This window comes from Aythya fuligula, chromosome 1 (assembly GCF_009819795.1).
Source record: "Aythya fuligula isolate bAytFul2 chromosome 1, bAytFul2.pri, whole genome shotgun sequence".
Classification (NCBI taxonomy): Eukaryota; Metazoa; Chordata; class Aves; order Anseriformes; family Anatidae; genus Aythya; species Aythya fuligula.
In genome coordinates, this window is record NC_045559.1 from 34884640 (window position 1) to 34909141 (window position 24502).

Here is a 24502-nt window from a genome sequence, read left to right on the forward strand (position 1 = left end):
CTTTCAGAAAGGCAACAACCTATATAGAAACATCCTGTGGATGTATCTGACATTTTTAAGGCATGGAGTCACATTGTAAGAGATGTCCACACTCTTCCTCTCTGTCCTTCCAAAATTCATTTAGGTATGACATGTGATTCAGCTGCATGCTCTAAGACATTTGTCACAATAGTTTCTTTAAGAACTGGGTAACAACGTTTGCAGAATTATTTCTGTAGGTGATAGCTATATTTTACCAACCACAGCACTAAAGTCACAGTGTTCCCAGACATGTGTCTATCCAACTCCAACCTGTCCACTGGACAAGTTTTGCTAGTGCCCACTTCGACTTCTGGGACCTTTTACAATACCCCAAATATTTCTTACTGAAATCAGCTTCATGGTCAGCAGTGAGTCAAAAATCAGAAAAATAAAATGCCAAAACAAAACAAGAAGGACTCAAGTATAATTTAAAAAAAAAAAAAAAAAAGCATCACAAAATTCTGCATATAATAATTGAATTCAAGTATTATTAGCTTATTTTTCTTTAATTTAAAAATAAATATAAATAATTAATTATTAATATTCATTAGTCATTATCTCCACACTGGATATGGATCCCCATTCATCAATGAGCTGAGCTGGATGAAGGGAACTTTTTTCTTTTTTCTTTTTCATAGTCTTTGTCTTTGTCTTTTTCTCTTTCCTTTTCCTTTTCCTTTTCCTCTTTATTCTTTTTTTTTTTTCTTTTTCTTTTTGTGAAAAAAATAGCTCTTAAAGTCGTTGTTTTGACATCCAATTCACAAACCCACAGTAAAAGACCTGATCTTGCCAAAAGATTTGTGTATGATGTTAGACTACTGGTCATTTCTATTAGTCAAAATAAATGACACATCTATGGTTTAAATAAATATTTGGAAATTCCCACTAGTATCAGGCTTTAACCCATCATGCATTTCAGTGTTCTTAGATAAATAAATGTTGACTTGCTCCATAAATGTTGACTTGCTGATGAAGTTGGACGAATGAGTTTGGACTTTCTCCACTAAGTTTGCCTGTGCACAGAGGTCTTTTATAACATAAATTTAAATACACAATCTGTTTTACAATGTTTTCCATCATCTCTTCTCTCCATATGTTCTCCCACTAGGTATCTAATGAGTTCTACATATGAGGGATGACAAGGGAATATGCCTGAGAAATAATTTGAGCAATTATGGCATATGGAGGCATTGTTTTTGAGTCGCTTTTGCCATGAACATTAGGCAGAGCATCTGGGACCAGATTCTGTCTACCTGCCCATGGACATTAGCAAAATCATCATCTTCCATTTGTAAATTCTGCTGAGGTAATCTGCCATACAGATAGGACCATTTCATCAGCTTTATGATCAGAGAGCATATTGAAACACAGACAATTTATAGTTGGAAAAAAATATATAGATATGTATGTTCCTATTCAGACAGAACAGTTTCAGCTGGAAGCCATTTTAAAAGCTAATGATAGATACACATCATCTCTTCTCTCTTCTCCAAGAAGAACTACACAAGTGGCCTGTGTTCATTTCCAGGCCACTATTTATAAAAGAAATTTTTATCTTAAATATTTTGAATGGATCCCAACTAAGGAGAAAAAGTCTGAAGAAAAATAAAAAGAACAAAACAAAAGAGGCTCAAACTCTAAATCAGTAAGAGGAAAAGTCATATTATGTACACCCAAATATTGGCAAGGCATTCAGGATTAATCATAAAGAGAGAAGAAGAGAAAAGAAAAACTCCTTTATATAGAAACATAGTGACTAGAGCAACCAGTATACATTTTGTAAGTTCTTGATATGAAATTGAAATACTAAGACAAAAGGCAGGAGAATTTAAAATTAGTTTTCATCATGTTTGTTCTAACAGTAAGGAGAAAAGACATCAAGAGGATCAAACAATATGCTGATATGGGATAAACTTGAAACTCCACCTACTCTTCATTTCCAAGATAAAACTTGTATTGTCTCAGCAATACAGGTAGTATCAGAATTTTTACATGTGTTTTTTCCCATGGTGCAGTTGCAGTAATTTAAGCCAAGCCATAAATCTCAAACTACAGTGTCTTTAGGGTATAGGGGGGAGAGAATAGCCCTGTTGTTGTAGAAAATCTAAATACAATTTTATAGTTATTAATATAAATGTAATTTAAAGATTTTAATATGGAACTTTAACAGTGAGGGTTACATATGGGCAATAATACTTCTATTACAGAAGCTATTTCTTGAACTTGGTTAGGCAATAACTGTTTTCAGAGCTAAAAACCAGCTATATTTCATGTCTATATGTTCAGCCATAGCTAATATTGTTTTGATTAGTGATATTTAGTCAAGAAAATATATGAGCAAAGAATAAATGGATTTCTCTTCCCATTGCCATATAACATTACCTGTGTGGTAGCAAGGAGGAACCGGAAATAGAGGGAAGGCTGTTTAATCATTAATCTCAATAGGCATATGAACTTTAATAAACTTGCTCATTCAGAATTTTCTAAGCAAAATGATGAACACTCTTAACTTCAGCTGAAGGCCTTATCCACACCTGGCTGGAATCAACAAGGCACCATGCCATTTATTTAGTCTGGTTTTGGAGCAAACCCTGAAGACAGAAGACAGACCTTTCTACCATTCTGGAGAACAGACCAAAGGACCTTCTGCCACCACCACACAAAGCCCCAGCCCAGACTTCTACATGATGCTAACAGTATGAAGAATCCACAGCCCATAACCCACTTCTCTGGTGATGAAAATATACTACAATGGTTTTGCCTGGCCTGACATCCCACTGACAGAAGTCTGACAAAGAAGAACAGAATCATTGCCTTATAAAATAGTTCACAGCTGTCACTAGCAATGGTCCTCTTGCCAGACAGTCTCAAGTTAGTTTTGGATTAACAGATATTGGCAACACTTGCCATCACCTGTCAAAAAAAAGTTGTGGATAATTAAGCCTTTTTATATACTACCTCTTGTAATCACCACATAACAAGTGCATGAATACAGAAGATTCAAAACAGCCAGCCATGGAAGACATTTTTTCTAAAATATTTGCAATGAACGACTGTAAAGTGGTAGCTGAAAATTATGTAACATCTTATGGAAAGAAGTTCAAAGATGTAATGTGGAAATAGTTTATCATGCTAAAAAAGTATAAACAAAAGATTTTCAGGACACAAACTGTATTATGAAGACTAACCAAGTGATTAGGTAATTCTCATTATTCCATTTAATACCACTGAAACCATGAGAAATCATTTAGTGACATTGGATTGTTCAGGTGTGACATGTTTTGCTATAGAGCTACCTATCTATTGGCAGAAAGAAACTAGAGATTAAGGCAACTTTGCTGTTATAGACCAAAACTATGTTCCCTTATCTTGGTTAACAACAGATTTGTAAAATTCAGGGCATGAAGGAGGAGGCAGTAAATCAACAGAAAAGGATGCCAATCACCTTTTGTTGTTGTTGTTGTTACAGACATCCATGCATTATCTGGACAGCTATAAAAGCCAGCCATACAATCATCATGTGGAAAAAAGCAATATCAACAACAAAACTGCTTATATTTTTATGAAACCTAACCAAATATCAAGCTTTATAATACAATTTTAGTTTCAGAACAGACCTACCTAATGCATTTTTTTTTAATGTTTTTTTTAAGCCCTATTTTATATTTACTAGATTTGGTTTGGAAGTTTTTTCATTAAGACTTGTATCAAGATTTTCTTTTTGTTTAGTTGAACTAATCCAATGCATTTCATTTCAAAAAGCTTGAACAAAGCAGTAAATTTTCTTTCCCTGATGGTGCATTGCCATATGGAACTGCAGACTGAGACCACATAATCTCCTATGATTCAGAGCTCTTGATGATTACTAAATTCGAAAGGTAACATGGATTTTCCTCTGATTATTATGCCCGATCATCTTTGCCATCAGATGAAGCTGGGTACATCAAATAATCTAGAAAGTAGAATATAAGGAATAAAACACAAAATAAATTGAAGCAGAATTTATCTCCAGATTCCTATGATATGAATACCCATAACTGATCTAGTCACACATACTCTGTCCAAAGACAGGCACTGTCTACTAAAACAGACACTATGGATATCCCAACTTTCCAGTTTGCTCTGAGACAGACCACCAGAGACCAGTGTTGGACTGGTTTGATTGTTTTTTAACAGTTCAACAAATTAAACTGAAACATTACTATTTCAAGAATATCTACCATGTTACATTGATACTGAAAAGGTGTAAATTTAAGTTTTTCAGGAATTTTGTAGGTGGAAAAAAAAAAAAAAAGTTTTATTTAATATTGTCCGAAAACAACAATATGCTCACTTGAATTCCCCATGATAATGCTAAAACAGTTGCATTTGATCAATTTCTTTTGGAGAAGGACCTTTCAAAGTGGTGGGAGATATTCCCCGCCCTACTGAAGAAATACAAAATTAATTAACCCTTGAGATTCCTACTCCCTGAACAAAGTTATTTGTTACATGGGCAAACAGAATAGATCTTCAAAGCGAACATCCATGTAGGTTACTCTATTTTATATCACAATTTTATTTACTTGTCATGAATATTCACAACAGTAATCTACTGCAGATAATCTATTCAGTATATTTGAAAATCCATTTATTTTCACTTATTGATATGCATGTGTTACACTTGTATATAATACAGTATTTTCAATGTTGGTTTAAGAACAAAGAACCAAATAAAACAAATTTTGAGAAGCATGATGCAGATTTTTGACCAAAGACAGGCCATATCCAGATTTTACAAAATAGCACATTTATACTTGGTACCGTCTCAATCTTTTTAAGATGCTACCTTCTGTCCTGCACCTGCTAGCACAAATCCATACAATATTAATCCATCCTAACATACTGAGATACCTAGTTGTTGCTACAGTTTATCCCAATTAAAACTTAATCAGAAAAGAATATCTTTATCTGACAACATTTCTGATTATTTTTCAGCAGAATGATAGAATATACTTCTCAATTTTATTCTGAACAATCATTTATTTTATTTAACTCTCCTGTGCAGTAATACAACAGAGGTAATGAAATGGTTTGGGAACAGCAGGGGATACTGTGAGAGGCAGAGCACTCCAGGGTGTTCATCCATCATGGAACTTAATATAAAACTACCTAGCCATGTCAATGGCTTGTAATGATAAAATTGTTTCTCTCTTCTTCTGAGAGTCTGGTAACCACACAGGACTTTTAAATAAGCTTGACGCCATATATATATTTTGACTACCACTAAGTGTGTGTGGTTTTTATTTAATGCACCAAAGCATACAGTCAGAACTCCCTTACTCTGTAAGCCAGCATGCTTATGTAGTGTCACTAAAAGAAATTGCCAAATTTCAGTTCTATCAATATTACAGATGGTACAATATACATTAAATGGAGTATAAAATTATACATTCTGTAATAACTTAGAAAAAAAGCTCATAGATGTTTAAGGCCTTTAAATATTGAGGATTTTTTAAAATGTAACAGCACATCACAAAGTTCAAAAAAAATGCTACTGAAATAGAAAATTAAAGAAAAAGCAAATGTGAATTTGGCATGGATCAGGTATGAATTGAATGACAGTAAACAAGCAAAATACTGATGAACTGTGAATCTGGGGGGGCACTAGGACTTTTTTCCTTTATACCAAAGAGAGTGAGCAGACATCTACATAAGCATCCAACAGTACTTAGTTTCAAGCAAGAGATTTTATTTTTTAACAAAAAGAGAAAAATTCTGAATGATTACCATCTAATTTCATAATTGCAAACCTCATTTATAACCCTGCCTACCTTTAGAAAAAGGGATGAAATACTGTCTTTGACTGCTTACCATGAATTTCAATGAATTAAAGGTTAGGAAAGTAAAGTACAGGAACACTCATCTCCTTCAAACTAAATTGAAATGTATATCTTAACGGTATAAAATGCCTTATAATGGAAGTGGTAATTGAGTTTTGACCACTACTTTTTTAACTGCCAAAGAGCTGCAGTAGTTGGTTAGCCTTAGGGAAACATGTCAACCTGACTATACATTATAATATGACTGATGTATTCAGATAACTATTATTTGTCAACAATAATTATTAACAATGGATATATATTTTCATTCCTATAACAAAAGCAACTTCAAGATGTTGAAATATGTACCCTTCAGAGCTCCAAGATTAGAATACAAATAAAAACATCTAAAACTGCGCCATGCCAGAGGACAAATTCTGCAACGGAAATTAATTAAAGCAGTGTGCAGTCCCACCAGCAATCTGAATGGTGGACCAGGTGGACCATTTTAAAGAGAAGGAACCAATACATTTTGGAGGTTGGTTTCTTCAGGATGAAAAGTCACCAGTCTGGAATGGAGAATCCAAATGATTGCTGCTTTTCTGCACATTTTGAATATCACCTCTTGAGGTTACAGCTGCAAATTCCTCAGCAAGTGCAATTTTGCAAGTGAATACAGTTCAATCCATTGAAATCTTTGTGACAAAGAAGTTCAAAATAACTTTCCTGTAGTTTTGATCTCAAGGCTGTTGCTGATTGCAAACCAGGTTCTCATTGAAACAATTGATTCTGAAGGATACACCCCGGCAGTATAAAATTTCACTTCAGCGATTGCCTGGAGGAATTAATGTTATCAATCAGCCTTGAGACTTGATTTGTCTTTAGCTATCGGGTTACCTGTAAAGACAAAAAAAAAAAAAAAAAAAAAAAAAAAAAAAAAAGATCACCCCAAAAAAAAAAAAAAAAAAGAAAGAAAAAAAAAAATCAGAAGATCAAAATGTACATAGAGAATCTACTTCTGAAGTACTGGAAACTGAGACTGAAAAATAAGATCTCTATCCAGCAAAGGACTTTCAATTGTTTTTAAATAAGTGAAAAATTCCCAATTATATTAGACAGGGATGCTCCCCAAGTTAAAATGTGTGTTTAAGTGCTTTGTTGGAGTTGGACCTGACAAGGAGAAACCAAAATGTGACCATACATAAAAATATAATTGAAAATAAAATCTGAAGGTCCCAAATCATCAACCCACAAATGTTAAAAGCATTGGTTTTAAGGAAACTTTCCATATCTTGTGCATCTTTTTCAGGGTTAGAACTGCATAGTAACAAAAATGCTTTTAAAATGTTAGCCATTCGGTATAACGGTGACTGATATTGGAGATGTATTCTTCCATTCCTTGCATGCTACTTGACAATGCAGTGTTCTGTTAACTGCTAAATATATTTTAACAAGCAATAACCACTTAGTGGTGAAACAGAACAAAAATCATGCACACATAAACAAAAGATAGATAAATCTTGATATATGCAAGGTAGAAAATAGCTATCAAGGATTTCACTTAGAGTGGTTTCACCCAGCCTAGCATGAAACAAGAGTGGAACAGAAGGATCACAGAAAAAGAGAGGAAAGCAAAGCATTTCACAGTAATTGGACTTTTCCTGTTAGGATTTTAAACACTGGGAAAAGAAGAAAGAAAGAAAGAAAGAAAGAAAGAAAGAAAGAAAGAAAGAAAGAAAGAAAGAAAGAAAGAAAGAAAGAAAGAAAGAAAGAAAGAAAGAAAGAAAGAAAGAAAGAAAGAAAGAAAGAAAGAAAGAAAGAAAGAAAGAAAGAAAGAAAGAAAGAAAGAGAGAAAGAAAGAGAGAAAGAAAGAGAGAAAGAAAGAGAGAAAGAAAGAGAGAAAGAAAGAGAGAAAGAAAGAGAGAAAGAAAGAGAGAAAGAAAGAGAGAAAGAAAGAGAGAAAGAAAGAGAGAAAGAAAGAGAGAAAGAAAGAGAGAAAGAAAGAGAGAAAGAAAGAGAGAAAGAAAGAGAGAAAGAAAGAGAGAAAGAAAGAGAGAAAGAAAGAGAGAAAGAAAGAGAGAAAGAAAGAGAGAAAGAAAGAGAGAAAGAAAGAGAAGAAAAGAAAGAAAGAAAGAAAGAAAGAAAAGAAAGAAAGAAAGAAAGAAAGAAGAAAGAAAGAAAGAAAGAAAGAAAGAAAGAAAGAAAGAAAGAAAAGAAAAAGAAAGAAAAAGAAAGGAAATATATTAAAAATCCATCATATAAAAGAAACATAACATTGAGGAATATTTCTGCTGTGTCAGTGGGTACAATTAATGATCACGTAGCATTTTAATATCTAGTAGTGTCAGGGGACAACATTCCAACTTGTGATGAACAACCCAATAGAATCGGTCACAATAACACTTTAGGACATCAAAGGGCATATGCTCTTCATTTTGATCTCAGAGAGAAGGGTCATGCTCCTTAATGATGAAACATTCTTTTGCCCTCAGCAAAACTGTTTGCATACAGCTCTCATCAGCTCTGCAGAGAACATGGAGCAGAATATTAAATGGATTGTTTAAGGAGTTCATTACTTCAGTTTGCCTTCACTATATTTTTGCTTAGGAACTGCATTTAGGGAGGCCATAATAAAATTGTGCTATGTGGGTTTTATGATACAGGAGTTAGTTTATTTCATTGCTCTTCTTTTTGTTCTTGCTGTTGGAAACTGCCTCATGTGATCCTTTCTATAGTGGAAGATTGCCTGAATAAATAATAAAGAATTAATTTAAAAGTCAAGCAACATATTTCTATGCTCTGTAACAAAGCTCAAAAGGCTGACACATCATCTTATTGTGTTTTTGTTGTTGGTGGTGGTGGTTGGTTGGTTAGTTGGGGGTTTTTGTTTGTTTGTTTGCTTGCTTGCTTTGGTAGTTGTTTTGTGCTTTGCTTTGTTTTGTTTGGGGTTTTGCCTGTGTGTGTTACTGGAATTCTACTCATGGGTTAGGATCATCAGGAAGGTTAGGATCGGCGGGAAGGTTAGGACTGGCGGGGAGGCCAACAAGGCTAGCGTCCTGGTCAGGTCTGTTATAGACCGCTGAACCAGGATGAGGAGACAGATGAGGAGTTCTACAGGCAGCTGACAGAAGTTGCGAAATCATCGGCGCTTGTTCTCATGGGGAACTTCAACTTCCCTGACATATCCTGGAAGCACAACACAGCCCAGAGAAAGCAGTCTAGGAGGTTTCTGGAGAGCGTGGAAGATAGCTTCCTGGCGCAGCTGGTTAGTGAGCCTACCAGGGGTGGTGCCCCGCTAGACCTTCTCTTCACAAACAGAGAAGGACTGGTGGGAGATGTGGTGGTTGGGATCTGTCTTGGGCAGAGTGACCACGAAATTGTGGAGTTCTCTATTCTTGGCAAGGCCAGGAAGGGGACCAGTAAAACCACTGTATTGGACTTCTGGAGGGCTGACTCTGTGCTGCTCAGGACACTGGTTGATAGAGTCACTTGGGAGGCGGTTCTGAAGGGCAGAGGAGTCCAGGAAGGCTGGGCACTCTTCAAGAGGGAAATCTTAATGGCGCAGGAGCGGTCTGTCCCCACGTGCCCAAAGACGAGCCGTCGGGGAAGAAGACCAGCCTGGCTCAACAGAGAGTTGCAGCTTGAGCTTAGTAGAAAAAAGAGGGTTTATAATCTTTGAAAAAAAGGGCGGGCCACTGAGGAGAACTACAAGGATGTTGCGAGGCTGTGCAGGGACAAAATTAGAAAGGCCAAAGCTCATCTGGAGCTCAATCTGGCTACTGCCGTTAAAGATAACAAAAAATCTTTTTACAAATACATCAACGCAAAACGAAGGACTAAGGAGAATCTCCATCCTTTACTGGATGCGGAGGGAAACCTTTTTACAAAAGATGAGGAAAAGGCGGAGGTGCTTAATGCCTTCTTTGCCTAAGTCTTTAGTGGCAATACCGGTTGTTCTCTGGATACCCAGTACCCTGAGCTGGCAGAAGAGGATGGGGAGCAGAATGTGGCCCTCACTATCCACGAAGAAATGGTTGGCGACCTGGTACGGCGCTTGGATGTGCGCAAGTCGATGGGGCCGGATGGGATCCACACAAGGGTACTGAGAGAAGTGGCAGAGGAGCTGGCCAAGCCACTGTCCATCATTTATCAGCAGTCCTGGCTATCGGGGGAGGTCCCAGCAGACTGGCTGCTAGCAAACGTGACGCCCATCTACAAGAAGGGCCAGAGGGCAGACCCGGGGAACAATAGGCCTATCAGTTTGACCTCAGTGCCAGGGAAGCTCATGGAGCAGATCCTCTTGAGAGTCACCACGCAGCACTTGCAGGGCAAGCACGTGATCAGGCCCAGTCAGCATGGGTTTATGAAAGGCAGGTCCTGCTTGACGAACCTGATCTCCTTCTATGACAAAGTGACGTGCTTGGTGGATGAGGGAAAGGCTGTGGATGTGGTCTACCTTGACTTCAGCAAGACTTTTGACACCGTCTCCCACAGCATTCTCCTCAAGAAACTGGCTGCTCTTGGCTTGGACTGGCGCACGCTTCGTTGGGTTAGAAATTGGCTGGATAGCCGGGCCCAAAGAGTCATGGTGAATGGAGTCAAATCCAGTTGGAGGCCGGTTACTAGTGACGTTCCCCAGGGCTCGGTGCTGGGGCCAGTCCTCTTTAATATCTTCATCGATGATCTGGATGAGGGCATCGAGTGCACCCTCAGTAAGTTTGCAGATGACAGCAAGTTAGGTGCGTGTGTCGATCTGCTCGAGGGTAGGAAAGCTCTGCAGGAGGATCTGGACAGGCTGGACCGATGGGCTGAGGTCAACTGCATGAAGTTCAACAAGGCCAAGTGCCGGGTCCTGCACCTGGGGCGCAATAACCCCGAGCAGAGCTACAGGCTGGGAGATGAGTGGTTAGAGAGCTGCCAGGCAGAGAAGGACCTGGGAGTGATGGTTGATAGTCGGCTGAATATGAGCCATCAGTGTGCTCAGGTGGCCAAGAAGGCCAACAGCATCCTGGCTTGCATAAGAAGCAGTGTGACCAGCAGGGCTACGGAAGTGATTATCCCCCTGTACTCGGCTCTGGTTAGTCCGCACCTTGAGTACTGTGTTCAGTTTTGGGCCCCTCGCTACAAGAAGGACATCGAGGTGCTCAAACAAGTCCAGAGAAGGGCAACGAAGCTGGTGAGGGGTCTGGAGAACAAGTCCTACGAGGAGCGGCTGAGGGAGCTGGGCTTGTTCAACCTGAAGAAAAGGAGGCTCAGGGGTGACCTTATTGCTCTCTACAGATACCTTAAAGGAGGCTCTAGTGAGGTGGGGGTTGGTCTGTTCTCCCACGTGCCTGGTGACAGGACAAGGGGGAATGGGCTTAAGTTGAGCCAGGGGAGTTTTAGGTTGGATGTTAGGAATAACTTCTTTACCGAAAGGGTTGTTAGACATTGGAACAGGCTGCCCAGGGAAGTGGTGGAATCACCATCCCTGGAAGTCTTTAAAAGATGTTTAGATGTAGAGCTTAGGGATATGGTTTAGTGGGGACTGTTAGCGTTAGGTCAGAGGTTGGACTTGATGATCTTGAGGTCTCTTCCAACCTAGAAATTCTGTGATTCTGTGACTGGATCCAGGTGTCACTGAGATATGTAATGTAAAATATGGAGTTTGATCCTATCTGCAGGTCGAATTTTATTAGCTTCGCTTGATATACAGATATAGGTATATAAAAAACTTTGGTAAATCGGCTGATGCAAAGCACACTGAAGACAGATAAAATGATGTGAGACTCCCAGAAAGGCCATATAGATGCAGGATCAAAGCACGTTTGATCCTGTAGAAACCTGTACTTTCTACACCACATTTCTATACCACATGTTTCTAGACCAGAAACTAAGCAGAACCAGAAGAAGGTTTCCCCAAAGGCATAACTGGACAGGCACAGTCACAGCAACTCAGTCAAATTATCTGTTCTGCCTACATGCATGCAGATAAAAAAATAACAAATAAATATTTGTTATTGAAAAGAGAGGATAACAGTTCTCTTTTGAGACCAAGTTGCTCATGAGCCAGCAATGTGCACTGGTAGCAAAGAAGGCTAAAGGTAATCCAAGCTGTATTAAGCAAAGTCAAGGGAGGTGCTCTTTCTCCTTTTTTCAGCACTGTTGAGGCCACACTTGGAGGGCTGTGTCCAGTTCAGGGCCCCCAAGCAGAGAATCATGCACATATAGGACAGGGTCCAATGTAGGGCCATCAAGATGATCAAGGGACAAAAGCACCAGTCGTTTGAGAGGCTGGGAGAGTTGGGCCTATTCAGCTTGGAGAAGAGGAAGGTCAGGGGGCAATCTTGTATATATATATATATAAAAATACCTAATGGGAGGGCGAAAAGGGAGGGTGAAGAGAGCCAGGATCTTTTCTGTGGTGCTCCATGCCAGGACAAAAACTGAAACACAGGAGGTTCCCTTTGAACATGAGAAAACATTTCACTCTGAAGGTGACTGAGCACAGGAGCAGGCTGTCCACCAAGGCTGTGGAGACATTTCATAGCTGCCTGAACATTGTCCTGGACAGCCTGCTCTAGGTGCCCCTGCTTGAATATAGGGTTGGACCAGATCCCAACCTCAACCATTATTATTTCTATAACGTCCAGCTCTACCAATGTATGCACTAAGGTATGGGTAGCTAGCAGAAAGTAATTTCAGACATACATGACTGCTCAGTCACATGTCTGTTTGAAAGTCTAAATGTGTCCTCTTCAGTCACTGAAGACAGAGTGAAACACATTAAAATCATAATCTGCAGGCCTATCTGCTCCCTGCATTTAGCTCTACAATGGTGTTGTGAAAATATATACAAGCAACAAACAACAATATATACAAGCAACAAACACTACTGCATAGGATAAACAGCTGAAATAAAGAAAAAAAAATCTGATAACCATTCAAGTCTCTGATTTACATAAGGTGTCTAACACTATACAAAGGTCATCTTGTTTATACAAACAGCATAGGAAGTCAAGCTGTGTATTCCTAGATTTTACAATTACATAATTGGAGTTTTTAACTTAACACCTTAACAGAATTTTTATTATTCCACTTGCCCTCCTTTTTCTTTTTTTTTTTTCTTCCTTAATGTACAGTTCATACATTGCTACTCTGAGTAACACACATAGTGGTCCGCATTGGCCTCTATGTAGTACGGTAATACCTGTAATAAGCAAGTACATATCAGCCATTACCATTAATGGAACTTATACATCCATACACATTAAGGAGAGAATAGACCTCTCTGATGTTAAGGAAAATTTCATAGTGAAGAAGGGAAATTTTAGCTAATATCTAGTGATGTTATTCCCAGAAATGCTTAATTTTGGACAAAGTAAAAGCTGTTTGGTTTGAGTATCTGGGAAGCAAGGTATTGTGCCAAAGGTCTTTAAAATGAAAGAGGGACTGAGAGTGGTATGTCTGATCTCTAAAATCCTAAGAGAACTGTAATATAGTGAATGGGTGCAAATCAAGTCTAATCACTTTTTCAGTTAATAATTAGTATGTATGAATATTAGCTTTGCTGCTGCTTAACAGCACAAATAAAAAAATAGTAAAAAAAAAATTAAAAAAAAATACTTATACCTTTAAGCATCCTAGATATTGATTTTAATTAATTTGTTCATTCTTGGAACATAATTACTCCCTTTATGCTAATATTTTTTCCACACTGTTGTTATATCACAAATATAACGCATTAGACTCTCTTCACTTTCTTGTGCTAAATGTACAATTAAAATATAATTACTTTGCAGTTGCAGGCTTTTAATTTAAATTAGTGAGTGGCCACTGTAAACAGGCTGTAATTGTATGTGAACTCACTTGTTTCATTTTAAAACAAAAATATATAAAATAAACATAGCAGATTTTTTTCATATTTCTTCTTGTCAATAAATGTTCCAAACAGATTCAGTCTTTCAGTAAAACATATTTGTCAGTGTAACCCAGAATGGACCAGAGATGAAGTGATCTCAGAGGCAGCACGTTAGAAAAACTAACAGCTCAAGAGATCTTCTGGACAGCCTCCATTCTAATCAAGATTATAGGATGTAAAGAATGACTGAGTGAATGTTTTTGAAATAGAAAAGTACTTTTCCTAACTGTCATACCCCCAGGCATCAAAGTTACAGGGTCACAATTAGGCATAGCACAAATCATTTATTTCTTATAGAAATAAATCTATCATAAAATATTTTCTAACTATGGAATAGCACTCACATGCAAATGAGGCATGAAATTAATTATTAATTGTTTAATAATTATTAGAAGAAGGGAAGATATGTTAAAGTCAGTGTATGATGGAATATTTCATAACATACCTTTTTACATTACTAATTTTTTGACTGTCAGCTCTATCAACTTTTCTTATATGTTTACCACAGACTATACACAAAGTCTACATGTATATTAAAACAAACTCATGAGTTTGTAAGTTCAGTGCTTAAAAGTTAGGAACTTGACATCTATGGGTGCTTTTGCAACCCTAATATGATTGAGCAGTATAATGGACTGACCCTCTGTTCTGGATTTTAGCCAAAGGACATAAACAAATGTAAGAGACAGGAAGAACTTAATATAGTTTTATTGGGGGGGGGGGGGGGGGGGGAGGGGGTGTTTGTATGTTTGTTTGTTTGTTTCCTTTTTAATCAGAATTGTTCCATCAACTTTATAGCATAGGATTATGTGTATGGTCATATCCTGTGTGTTGTCTGAGTATACTCAGGAATTATCAAGCTATCTTCTTCTTCTTTTTCAGATATGTAAGACAGAGAAACAAAATCACATATTTTTAACAATGACCAGCTCACACTGTGCTATGTGTAATTTCATGAGGCAAAGAAAAGCCATCTTGGCACCCATAGCATTCTTCTGCAAAATTTTAAAAGATCATGGAAAACAAAAATGCTGGGGATATTTCTTAAAAAATAAAAAGGATCTCACAAATATATTTAATGGACAACATGAGACAAGCTAAATATGGGGAATGTCACAAGAACCCCTTAAATAATTTTTTTAAACACATTATGAGAATGCCTAGCTATGGATTGTCCTCCAAGACACGTCTTGGAGATTAGACAGAGATCATGTACCAAGAAAGCCCTTATTTTTATGCAGTTCACTTCGATGTCCTTTGTGCCCTTATTTTTATATTCTTCCTCACAATGAACATCAAGAAGCACCCGAAAAATCAGTAAAACAGAGCCAAAAAAAAAAAAATTATTTAGCAAATATTTCCTAAAACAGAATAGACTTTAAGAGCGTTATATCAGTCATATTTTTCCATGACAGAAACAACTTGTTTTGGTACTGAAAGCTTAATATCAATATTAAAATGCCCAGAAGTGCCCATATAACCAGAAACAAGTATCTGTCAATGGATTTTTTTCTTCTTATGCCCTCTGAAAATGAAAGTCCAGGATGGAAATTAATATTTTGAACAGATTGAAGCCTACTAATTCCTGTGACTTCAAAATCCATACAGTGTGTTTGTCATGCACTGTTATTCATATGTGGCTTATGAAGGCAAGTGACAATTTGCTTTGCAACTTGCGCGTGTTTATTTCCTGAGACAGATCAGCATTCTAGACTTGGAAAGTGCTAGCTTGTACCTGTGATACTCAAAAGTACTTAGCAAATGTACAGGATCACAAAAGAACAGGCTCACAATTTCCTCACAGCATGAAAATCCTGTAATTTATTTTCTAATTAATGGTGAAGCTGGACAAAAAGAGATGTAAAAGATATTTTTGCAATAGGGCAAAAATATGCAATTAATAGTAGATAGGTGTGGATCTAGAATGTAGAATCTAGGATCTGGATGTCTATGATAGTTTCTGGAGGCACAAGAAACCATTTCAAAAGTCTGACAATAGTTAAAGTGGTTCAACCATATTTCAGGGGTATGTTTGATAAAGTAACTGCAGCAGAGAACTGAGCATTGTGAAACAGGTCATTCTTTCAATATCACAGACCATTATTTTGCTTGGGTTAGTGAGAAGAGGCAAAAATTAAGTGATTTCTGAGCAGTTTTGAAAAAATATGTAATGACAACTATATGAATTCATTTACCTTCAGTGAGGGTTAAGTATTCATAGACATTTTTTCAAGTCTTCAAATGTTTTATTCCTGCCCCATAATACTTCAGCCATACCTATCTTTTGATATCAAGACTCAAAAGCATTAATTATTTCTCTCAAGTTTATTTTAGGCACTGCGGTATGAAAAGCATGTCTAAACATATTTGAAAGCCTGTAACAGAACACTTTAGAATTCTAGATCCTCAGGTATGTCTTTTGGCAAACAAATCTAGCTCATTTTATTAATTAAATAGGGCATTTCCCAGTAGAGTTAAATGGCCCCGAAGTTTTTAATGGTTTTGATAAGTACCAGACTCTAAAGTTCTTAATTCTTTCTTGCTTTTATTACACTGTGACTAATCAGAATTGCATTTGTGATAATTCTCATGCTTAGGACTGTCCATTAGAAAGAAACAAAATATTGAAAACTCATTGCACACCATGCTATTTGAAGAATAATTCTGTATTTAGTGATACAGATATTCCATTTCCACTACTCTTAATGATTTCAGCAGGAAATTTTGGGGGTTAAAAAATGTGAACCTAGACAATCACTGTTAAAAATTTAAAAGGGCTTTCATATGTAAATTGAGTTTTCCATCTGCTCCATGTATACTAAGCATGTGCCAAGCGATCTTACAGCTAGGTCTGGAAAAATAGGTAGAAGTAAAGTGGTTTAGAGCATGGCATACATTTCTGAAAACAACCGAGTTCTTCATATTAAGCATGGTTTTAAGATTAAACAGACATCATCTACTGTATCATGGGGATATAGTAGAAATCCCCTTTCCCATCTTTTTCTAAATTGTAAGTAATCCGATATGAAATACTGAACTTTCAACTATGAAGCACCACCGAGCTGAATGTACCAAGTACTTCCTTTTTAAGCACTGTTCTCTTTTCATGCTTTCCTATGAGAGTGAGAAACACACGTTCATCAATTTGAAAGGAGAGGGAGTGAAGAAAGATGTTTAAAGGCTCCCAAAAGCATCTGACTGAGGCACTGGAGCTGCTTAACAGCACAACCACCCTCCTGGAGTCCTGCCCAGATAAACAATGATTCCTGGGCATCTGTAGCAAACTCAGTAACTACAATGAAGAGTAAGGTACAACAATTCCTGTTAATACTATGTAAACCTGTATTTGTACACACCTGCTGCTCTGTGAGTAATAAACCAGGGCTGGAACACATTTTCTGGAGTGGTTTGACTCTTTATTCCTCAACGAACGTTCTGGCCCTTCCTTAGAATCCGACCAAGACTAGTGCAACTAGTGCTCCAACGTGGAGCCAGAATATTTTGTGTGTGTGGAAAAATCAAAAATTGTCATCAGGCACAGCAGAAACCTCCTTTCTCTACTTCTCCATTCGGACTTGAAGAGTTTTACACGTTTGCCTAAGAAACAAACACATGTCAAGTACTACACTATTATGGAATTAGTTATAGAACACAAAATTGGGATAGATGGAATTTTCTTTAACTTATAAGTAAAAGTGCAGAAAGACAGGAAAAAACATTTCATAACCAGAGTAAATTCACTTAGCATGGTCTCAAAAAATACCCCAAACAATAACAATAATCTCAAAGGAAAAGTTTTAAACATACTCAAACTCAAACTCACTGATCTGTCACCAAAATCAAATAGAAGCGGATAGGTAGCATTGGTTCTCACTTTTGCAAGCATATCAGCAATTCTTAACTATTATAAAACAGTAATTGAAAAGATATTTGAAAATAAATCCATGAATAGACCTGTGACACAGAAAAGAGGCATGAGGTCAGAATGTGGTTTCTTTCAAATGAAAGATTTGAGTGTGTTCTTTCTATATATATAATAACAAAGCAAACAACAACAAAAAAAGTGTAAAGTTTGAAAAATTTGATCATTCTGAGGACAACTCTACTTATAGTCATTTCTATGGTTATTAAGCTACAGGAAAGGAACAGATGACATTTCACATTTCAAAACACGCTATTCAATTCAGGCAGCTACTTCCCGATGTAGGTATTTGAGATAGTTTTTGGACCTGCTGATAAAGATTTCTTCTGAAAAGGGGTACACAATACCTCAAAAAGTCACCTAAATTTCTTTAAACAATGCTTACAACAGATAGATAATTATTTTCTTCTTCTCTTTTTTCTTCTTTTTCTTTTATGCCTTTAAACTTAAAAGTCCTGCTGTAGATCATTAGAAACCTCTATTACAATCTTAAACTGATAACTTGGATAGCATGTTGATTTAACAAGATATGTACACATTTCAATACTATAAAAAAAGTAAATATGGCTCTGGATTTATATTTCCTTGAACCTGATAGTTTACAAAATCAACGTAATTGATACAGCTCACTGGGACAATTATTATAGTGTATAAGTGATGAAGACATATGAGTTATGTTAAGGATAAATCTAATTCATTACTTTTTCAAATACATTTCATTATTATTTTTTCCAAAAATTAGTGCCACTACAATGCAAATAACTAAACTTTCTCAATGATTCTATAACTCAGCAGAGAAATCAAGTTTATGTTAAAATTCTTATAACTTCACAAAATTTTTCATTTACAGGCAACAGTTTTATATTGAAAGAAGACTTAAACATAAACCTTATTTTACTTTCTGTAACAGATAATAACTGTTGTAATTCAGACAAGGATATATCCTCTTGTGGTTTTTGTGGTGATCACAACTCCATAGTGGGACTGCGGCATAGCGGCATAAAAGACTGCAAGACAATTAATTAAATAAATGTAATTTTCTTCTCTTTTACATCATCTAGTCACCTCAAATGGAAGATAAAAATAAACTCATTCCTTTTAACAGATAGGCAAACTGAAGCATTATAAAGAGTCATACTACCCTACCAACTGTGAGAAAAGTGAAGGGAAAAGCAGAGATGGGAACAGAGTCTTTCACTAATCTTATCTGACTAACCTAAAGAACCTAACTAACCTGACTAACCTACTTTAATGACTGGAAAGGGAAACCTCTAACAAACCAATATTCTAATATTAAAAAAGTAAATAAATAAATAATCAGGTTTTAAATTGCCTACTACGTAAACTGTATTTCCAACTTGTAATGTATTTTTCCAGAAATTGGGTAAGATTCAATTTCAAATTATTCCCAGTAATGTGTTATCCCTAGGTGTGTTATTTTTCCAGGGATTTTGAATGGACAATAAGCCATTTGGATGAGATCAAAAGAGAAACATAAATTATTTCCTTACCTGTAATTTTATCTTCTCTATGAGGGTACCTGCTGCTCTGCTAGTGCAGTACTGATGTGTTTTCTGCCTTTGTCCCAAGCGTCAGAGATTCCTTTGGTGATTTTTCCCCTCTTGATTACCAGCTTCCACTGCTGGCATTTTGAGGTAGTGCACTCAGATTTGGCTCCACGAATACTGCCACAGCTGAGGGAATATAAGACAACTAAAAAACAAGTTAGAAAACAGCAGAGCAATATCCAGGCAGGAAAAAAAAAAAAAATGTTTAAAAACAATGAATCAGTCATCAACTTGAAACACTTCGATCATTTTCCTCTTTTTCTATCCATTTAGAATCTCCAAATGAAAAGACTTTCCCATGATCAGAGAAATTTTAGGCAAAGTAGTGGGTGCTGACAGAGTAGTGGGTACCCATCTAGAGAATATAAAATTATTTTAAGGGAATCTAATTTTACCTTTCTCCAGTCTGAGTACCCATCACACTATCATTCTAATACGGGTAAGAAATAGAAGAAAGGTGGCAGATTTAAAGGATAACAGAAAAATCCCTGTCACCCTTAATAGAAGTCTTAATAGAAGCAGGAAAAGTGAAGATTGAAAGGCTTTTCACCTAAAAGCTCTCATAGATGAACAATTAGTATGATCTCTCACTGCCTAGGGAAAAATATGTAAAGTCTGGTTCAATAGGAAGTAGTCAGAGTTGCTCATTCCCAACTAATTATCGTCGTCATCTTGGTCGTTAGAGAAAAAGAATGAAAAAGAGAAACCACTATTGTTGATTTAAATAAAGTAAATAAATACATAAAGCACAAAACAGAGTGAATGTACCATCCATGCTTGAAGTAGCATGTAGACAACAAATTTCACTGTCATTGTTTTGCACTTCTGACATGTAGAACTCACAAGTTTCTGTGACATTCTTGGAAGCAGATAGCATATCGTGTTGATATTAGTTTCAGAAAATGATGGCTTTGATGGTCTTCCCTGGCATTTTTCCCAAACTTAAGATAAACTGATGCAAGTTACTGTCATCACTCATGAACTGAGCAGAAATATTTTCTTGCTTGAGTATTATGGAAATTTCCAAGTGAAAGTTACAACTTTGTATAACTCCTGTGTACTGGGGATCACTTTAATACTATTTTTTTGGACTTCATAGTACACAGAAAAGATGTATCCTGTCTAAGGAAAAGACAAACTATACATTTAACTAAGAACTTGCTTTGGTATTCCATTTAATTTGTGTTTCTTAAAGAACCTGGACATACCCGTGTCTTCTCATTATCCCCTGACTAGTACACAACCCGAGACAAGATAAGCTTGAATGAATCAGAGTAGCTAATCACAATTAATTACCAGAATTCTCAAGTAAAGAAGGAAAAAGCGAAAGGCTCAAAAATTTCTGGAAGGTAAGTAACAATGCTGTGATTTAAGGTCAAGAGAAATAAAAAGGACTCTTGAATAGTAATCTCTTGAATGACTCCAGAATAAATTGGCTTTGCAAGTCATCAGCTTCAAAGATGACAAGTTACATTCTAGAAAAATGTTTCTTGTTCCTTTTATTGTGTATAATGTTGAACAATAAGTATTGGCAACTGGAATTAGAAAGATGCCTTGAAGATGATAAATATGCTTTTTCTTTTCTTTCCAATATCACTCTAAAAACAAGGCAGGAGAGAGGGATCTCAAAATTCTAGAACAACTTCTGTGATTTTTCAGTGCATTTGCCAAAGTTGGTAAAAGAACAAGCAGAGATAAATCTGCTTCTAGCAGGGATATGTTGCTGAGCCACAAAGCTTGAATTCAAGATATAGGAAAAAGCTGTTTTTCTTCTTTCTGGCATTAGTAAAATATTTCCTGGTATTCTTAAACCTGAAGAGGCACAGATGCTTTGGATCTCTTAAAATATGAAGCTCCATGAAAATTCTTGAATCTTCTATTTGTCTTGAGTGTGTAGATACAGGTTGTTGAGACATAACTCATTGTTCACTTGATATCATATCCAACTTCATAAACTGGGAGACATATATTCACTTCTGGTTTTAGAGGTCTTGCCAACATAATGCTACAGGTCATATGGTCACATGATACAAAGAAGTCATGGTGAACTGGGTATTTCATAGCTTTACCCCAAATCTCCACTTTAGAGCTCTGTGACATTTCTCACTGCAGATATGGAAGGTGTTCAATGATAGTCATTAGGACTGTAGTTTCTGAGACACATCTACTTTTAAAACATATGTAGTCCTTTGGAGTCTTTTCTCTATGTACAGCAGTAGTGTCTTTCCTGAGATGAACATGATCTTCATTAAGGTGGAAGAAGGAGTAAATGATAGGCTATGAAAACATAAACAATTTTGAAATTCTTATGGAAATAAATTTGATGTTGTTCCTGTTCTTTTTTTTTTCTTTTTTTTTTTTTTCTTTTAATTGAGTCCTAGAGATCAATCTTTCACTTGTTCTTGCCAGAAATACATTTTTTGCTTAAATTTGAATTCTTTTATAGGACAGGACTATCTTCATTACTGTAATAATAATAATCTGATTCCAACTGGTTTGAGAACTTTTCACTACTCCACAAGATGATTGTGTAAAATGCTTTGTATGACACTTTCTCTAATTGGTATTCATTACTATCTATTTCTGTCTGACTATTAGAAGGCAGAAAAGCAGATCTGAAACAGGATAGAACATATGAGATTTTATAAATAGTCCAAATGAGTAAAGAAATACCTCAAGAAAATTATGAGATTTGGGAGAATTTAAAGTGATACCTTTTGGACAGTTGGGGGCCACCTTTCCACCCCTCAGATCATTTCTATAGATGATCAGTGATGTATAGTTTGCCTCTGCCATACAGAGGCAAGACTTCTGCCTGCAGCTATTTTTGCATGTTATGCCAAGTTTCAGAATACTCTCATCCTTCTGAGCTGAAATGCAATGTTTCTAACTTGCAGAAATGATCCAAAGCCATCACAGACCAAAAAAGAGGATGAGACAAGGAAGGGCACTAGTTTTAGAGCATCCCAGCATGACTCATATCATACTGGCATTTGAAAATCATCTTCCTATATGGTAACTTATGAGGTTCTAGAAGATGATAAAGATTTCCCATGACAATTTAAAAGGACTGCTAGATATTCAAAGAATATCCTCTGCACAGTTCTGAAAGGGCAAGGAAACTGCAAATGAGAGTGGAAACATCTTTGATTTTGGTGTCAGACCTTTTCTACTTTGTAGAGTAGTGGAGAAAACCAGTAATTTTCATACAGCTTTCAGAACTCATTCTTACTTTCCATCACAGAGGCAGAAAATTATTCTTCAGACATGAGGTTAGTTTGCTCAAATGTGCCAGCAAAGGAAAAACTGGGGAGAAAAAAAAAAATAAAGAAAAAATAAAAAGAAGAAGAAGAAAAATTTAAAAAAAAAAAATCACAGGTAGAATCTTTTGGGACAAAGGCAGAAAACCTCTCAACTGGACTGATGGATTGGAGGATTCCCACGTGGAAGAAAGTAATGCTTGCAAAAATCAGCAATTATTTAATTAGTGACATGCAACTGAATCCATTTGTGTTTTTTCTGTAGCAGTGGCAAAATATTTTCATTTGATTTCACATTAATTCCATTAATTTTCAGGTTCTGGAGAAGTTAAAATACTTATTTACAATGGATGCTAGTCTTACCTTAAGGAAAACTATCCCCTCATAAAAATGCATATTCTATAACATATATTACTAACACTATGAGTGTGATGAAAGGATTGCAAAAGATTTCATTTTTCATGATTTGTACAGCGTACCTGCTCAAAAAAAAAAAAAAAAAAAATAATAATAATAATAATAAAAAAAAAAAAAGAATAGCCCTGTGTAACCCAGAGACAAGACCCAGAGTACTCACAAGGAGTTACAGCTGGGGACAGAAATATATATAAAAAAAAAAAAAAAAAAAAAAAAAAATTGCAAACCTAGGCAATTAAATTCTGCTACTTTGAAAAAAATAGAAATGCCTTCTGCTCAAAAGAGCTATACCTATAAATGTTGCCCTTAACCCAGTCTCTCTTTTGATGTTCTTCACTTTCAGTCCTTAATATCGGTATCTTTAGGACTCAAATCAAACAAAATTTGAGATAGAAAATTTTCTGGGTTGAATATTTGCATACCTTGATGTGTCCAACAAGCTTCACTGCCTTTTGCAGTCTATGATTTTGCTTAAAACATTTAACACTTTAAATAAAAAGCAATTAAAATTTTCATCATTCCAATTTTTATGAGCCTATTTCATAACTTTCTGGGATGCATTGGACTTGCTTTTTTGTTTGTTTGTTTGTTTTGTCATATTTCAGTGGATTTGGGACAGTTCCTTTTTTACACCTGATAATCAAGTCAAGAAGTCCATATTTATGTTGCAGAAGTGGCAAGTATGAAATGAAAGATAATTAAGGCAAAACTGGAAACTAGGTCCAGCATGTGACATCATACAGCACTGGATTGCTGACTTCTGCATTTCACTATGTTTTGTAATTAATTTAGTAAATGATTTAGATTTCCTGTATTTAGGGTCAAATGTTTTTGAGAAAATTCAGTACTGAACTATTACTTCCACCTCAAAGCATTTGCATAGCACATTGTACTATCTCTGTTATCTGGTCTTGTGGCAAACTCTCTATGCATGTTCTTTCACTAAAAGTGGCCTCTTTCACTACCTTAATCCCCTTTTAATCCCTCCTCTAACCCTTTTCATTATAACTTGTTTTATATTTTATTATTTTGCTTTTTTTTTTTTTTAGTATGCTTTTTTTGGGGGAGGGGGGTGGAATATGGCTTGCCTAGATTTCTGTGGGCCAAATGCACTGAAAAAGGAACCTATTCAGACTTGAAACAGAACCAGACTTGAACCAGACTTGAAACAGGAACCTTTTCATAGGGTAGAACTACACCTGCCAACTCCATGTTAAAGTAAATTTGGCATACAGTAGCTATTTTTAAGGGATTCAGTGATTTGCATAGTCCTGAAAACTGGTAATTCACTCAAACTTTCTTGAAAGCTATACTTAGCTTACTACATGTGTGATCCAGGGATGCTATTTCCATCAAAATGTCCAAGTGTCCAAAAAATTAGTGTTTCAACATCCTAAAAAAATACAGTTCTTCAATAGGAAAGAATCGTGATGGTATATCAAAACAATCATCACTGACAAATACAAAAAGCTAGCTTGACTTCAGAAAATGTTATCTTTTCTATTCCCAGTTCATTTGCTCCCTGAGACTTGTGTGCATTTTTTAAGAAAATGTATAAATAGCATTTATGACTATTTTAATGATAGATTAGATACAGCAGGTCTCTGAGTTAG

General features: G+C 36.2%; 1 protein-coding gene across 5 annotated transcripts in view; it reads right to left on the bottom strand.

The window, feature by feature from the left end:
• Positions 1–4634: 4634 nt before the first annotated feature.
• TAFA2 (TAFA chemokine like family member 2) overlaps positions 4635–24502 on the bottom strand; it is a 199712-nt gene continuing 179844 nt past the window's right edge. Inside the window, exons 5-8 of one of the 5 annotated variants that reach the window (XM_032208266.1) lie at positions 19156–19357; positions 18533–18651; positions 17079–17319; positions 4635–6719 (exon numbers count right to left, since the gene is read on the bottom strand). In XM_032208266.1, the coding sequence (XP_032064157.1) occupies positions 19271–19357 (87 nt within the window). In that variant the 3' untranslated portion in view covers positions 4635–6719; positions 17079–17319; positions 18533–18651; positions 19156–19270. Of the gene's footprint in view, positions 6720–17078; positions 17320–18532; positions 19358–24502 lie in introns of all 5 variants that reach the window. The other 4 variants (XM_032208267.1, XM_032208265.1, XM_032208268.1 and 1 more) reach the window with 4 other exon arrangements.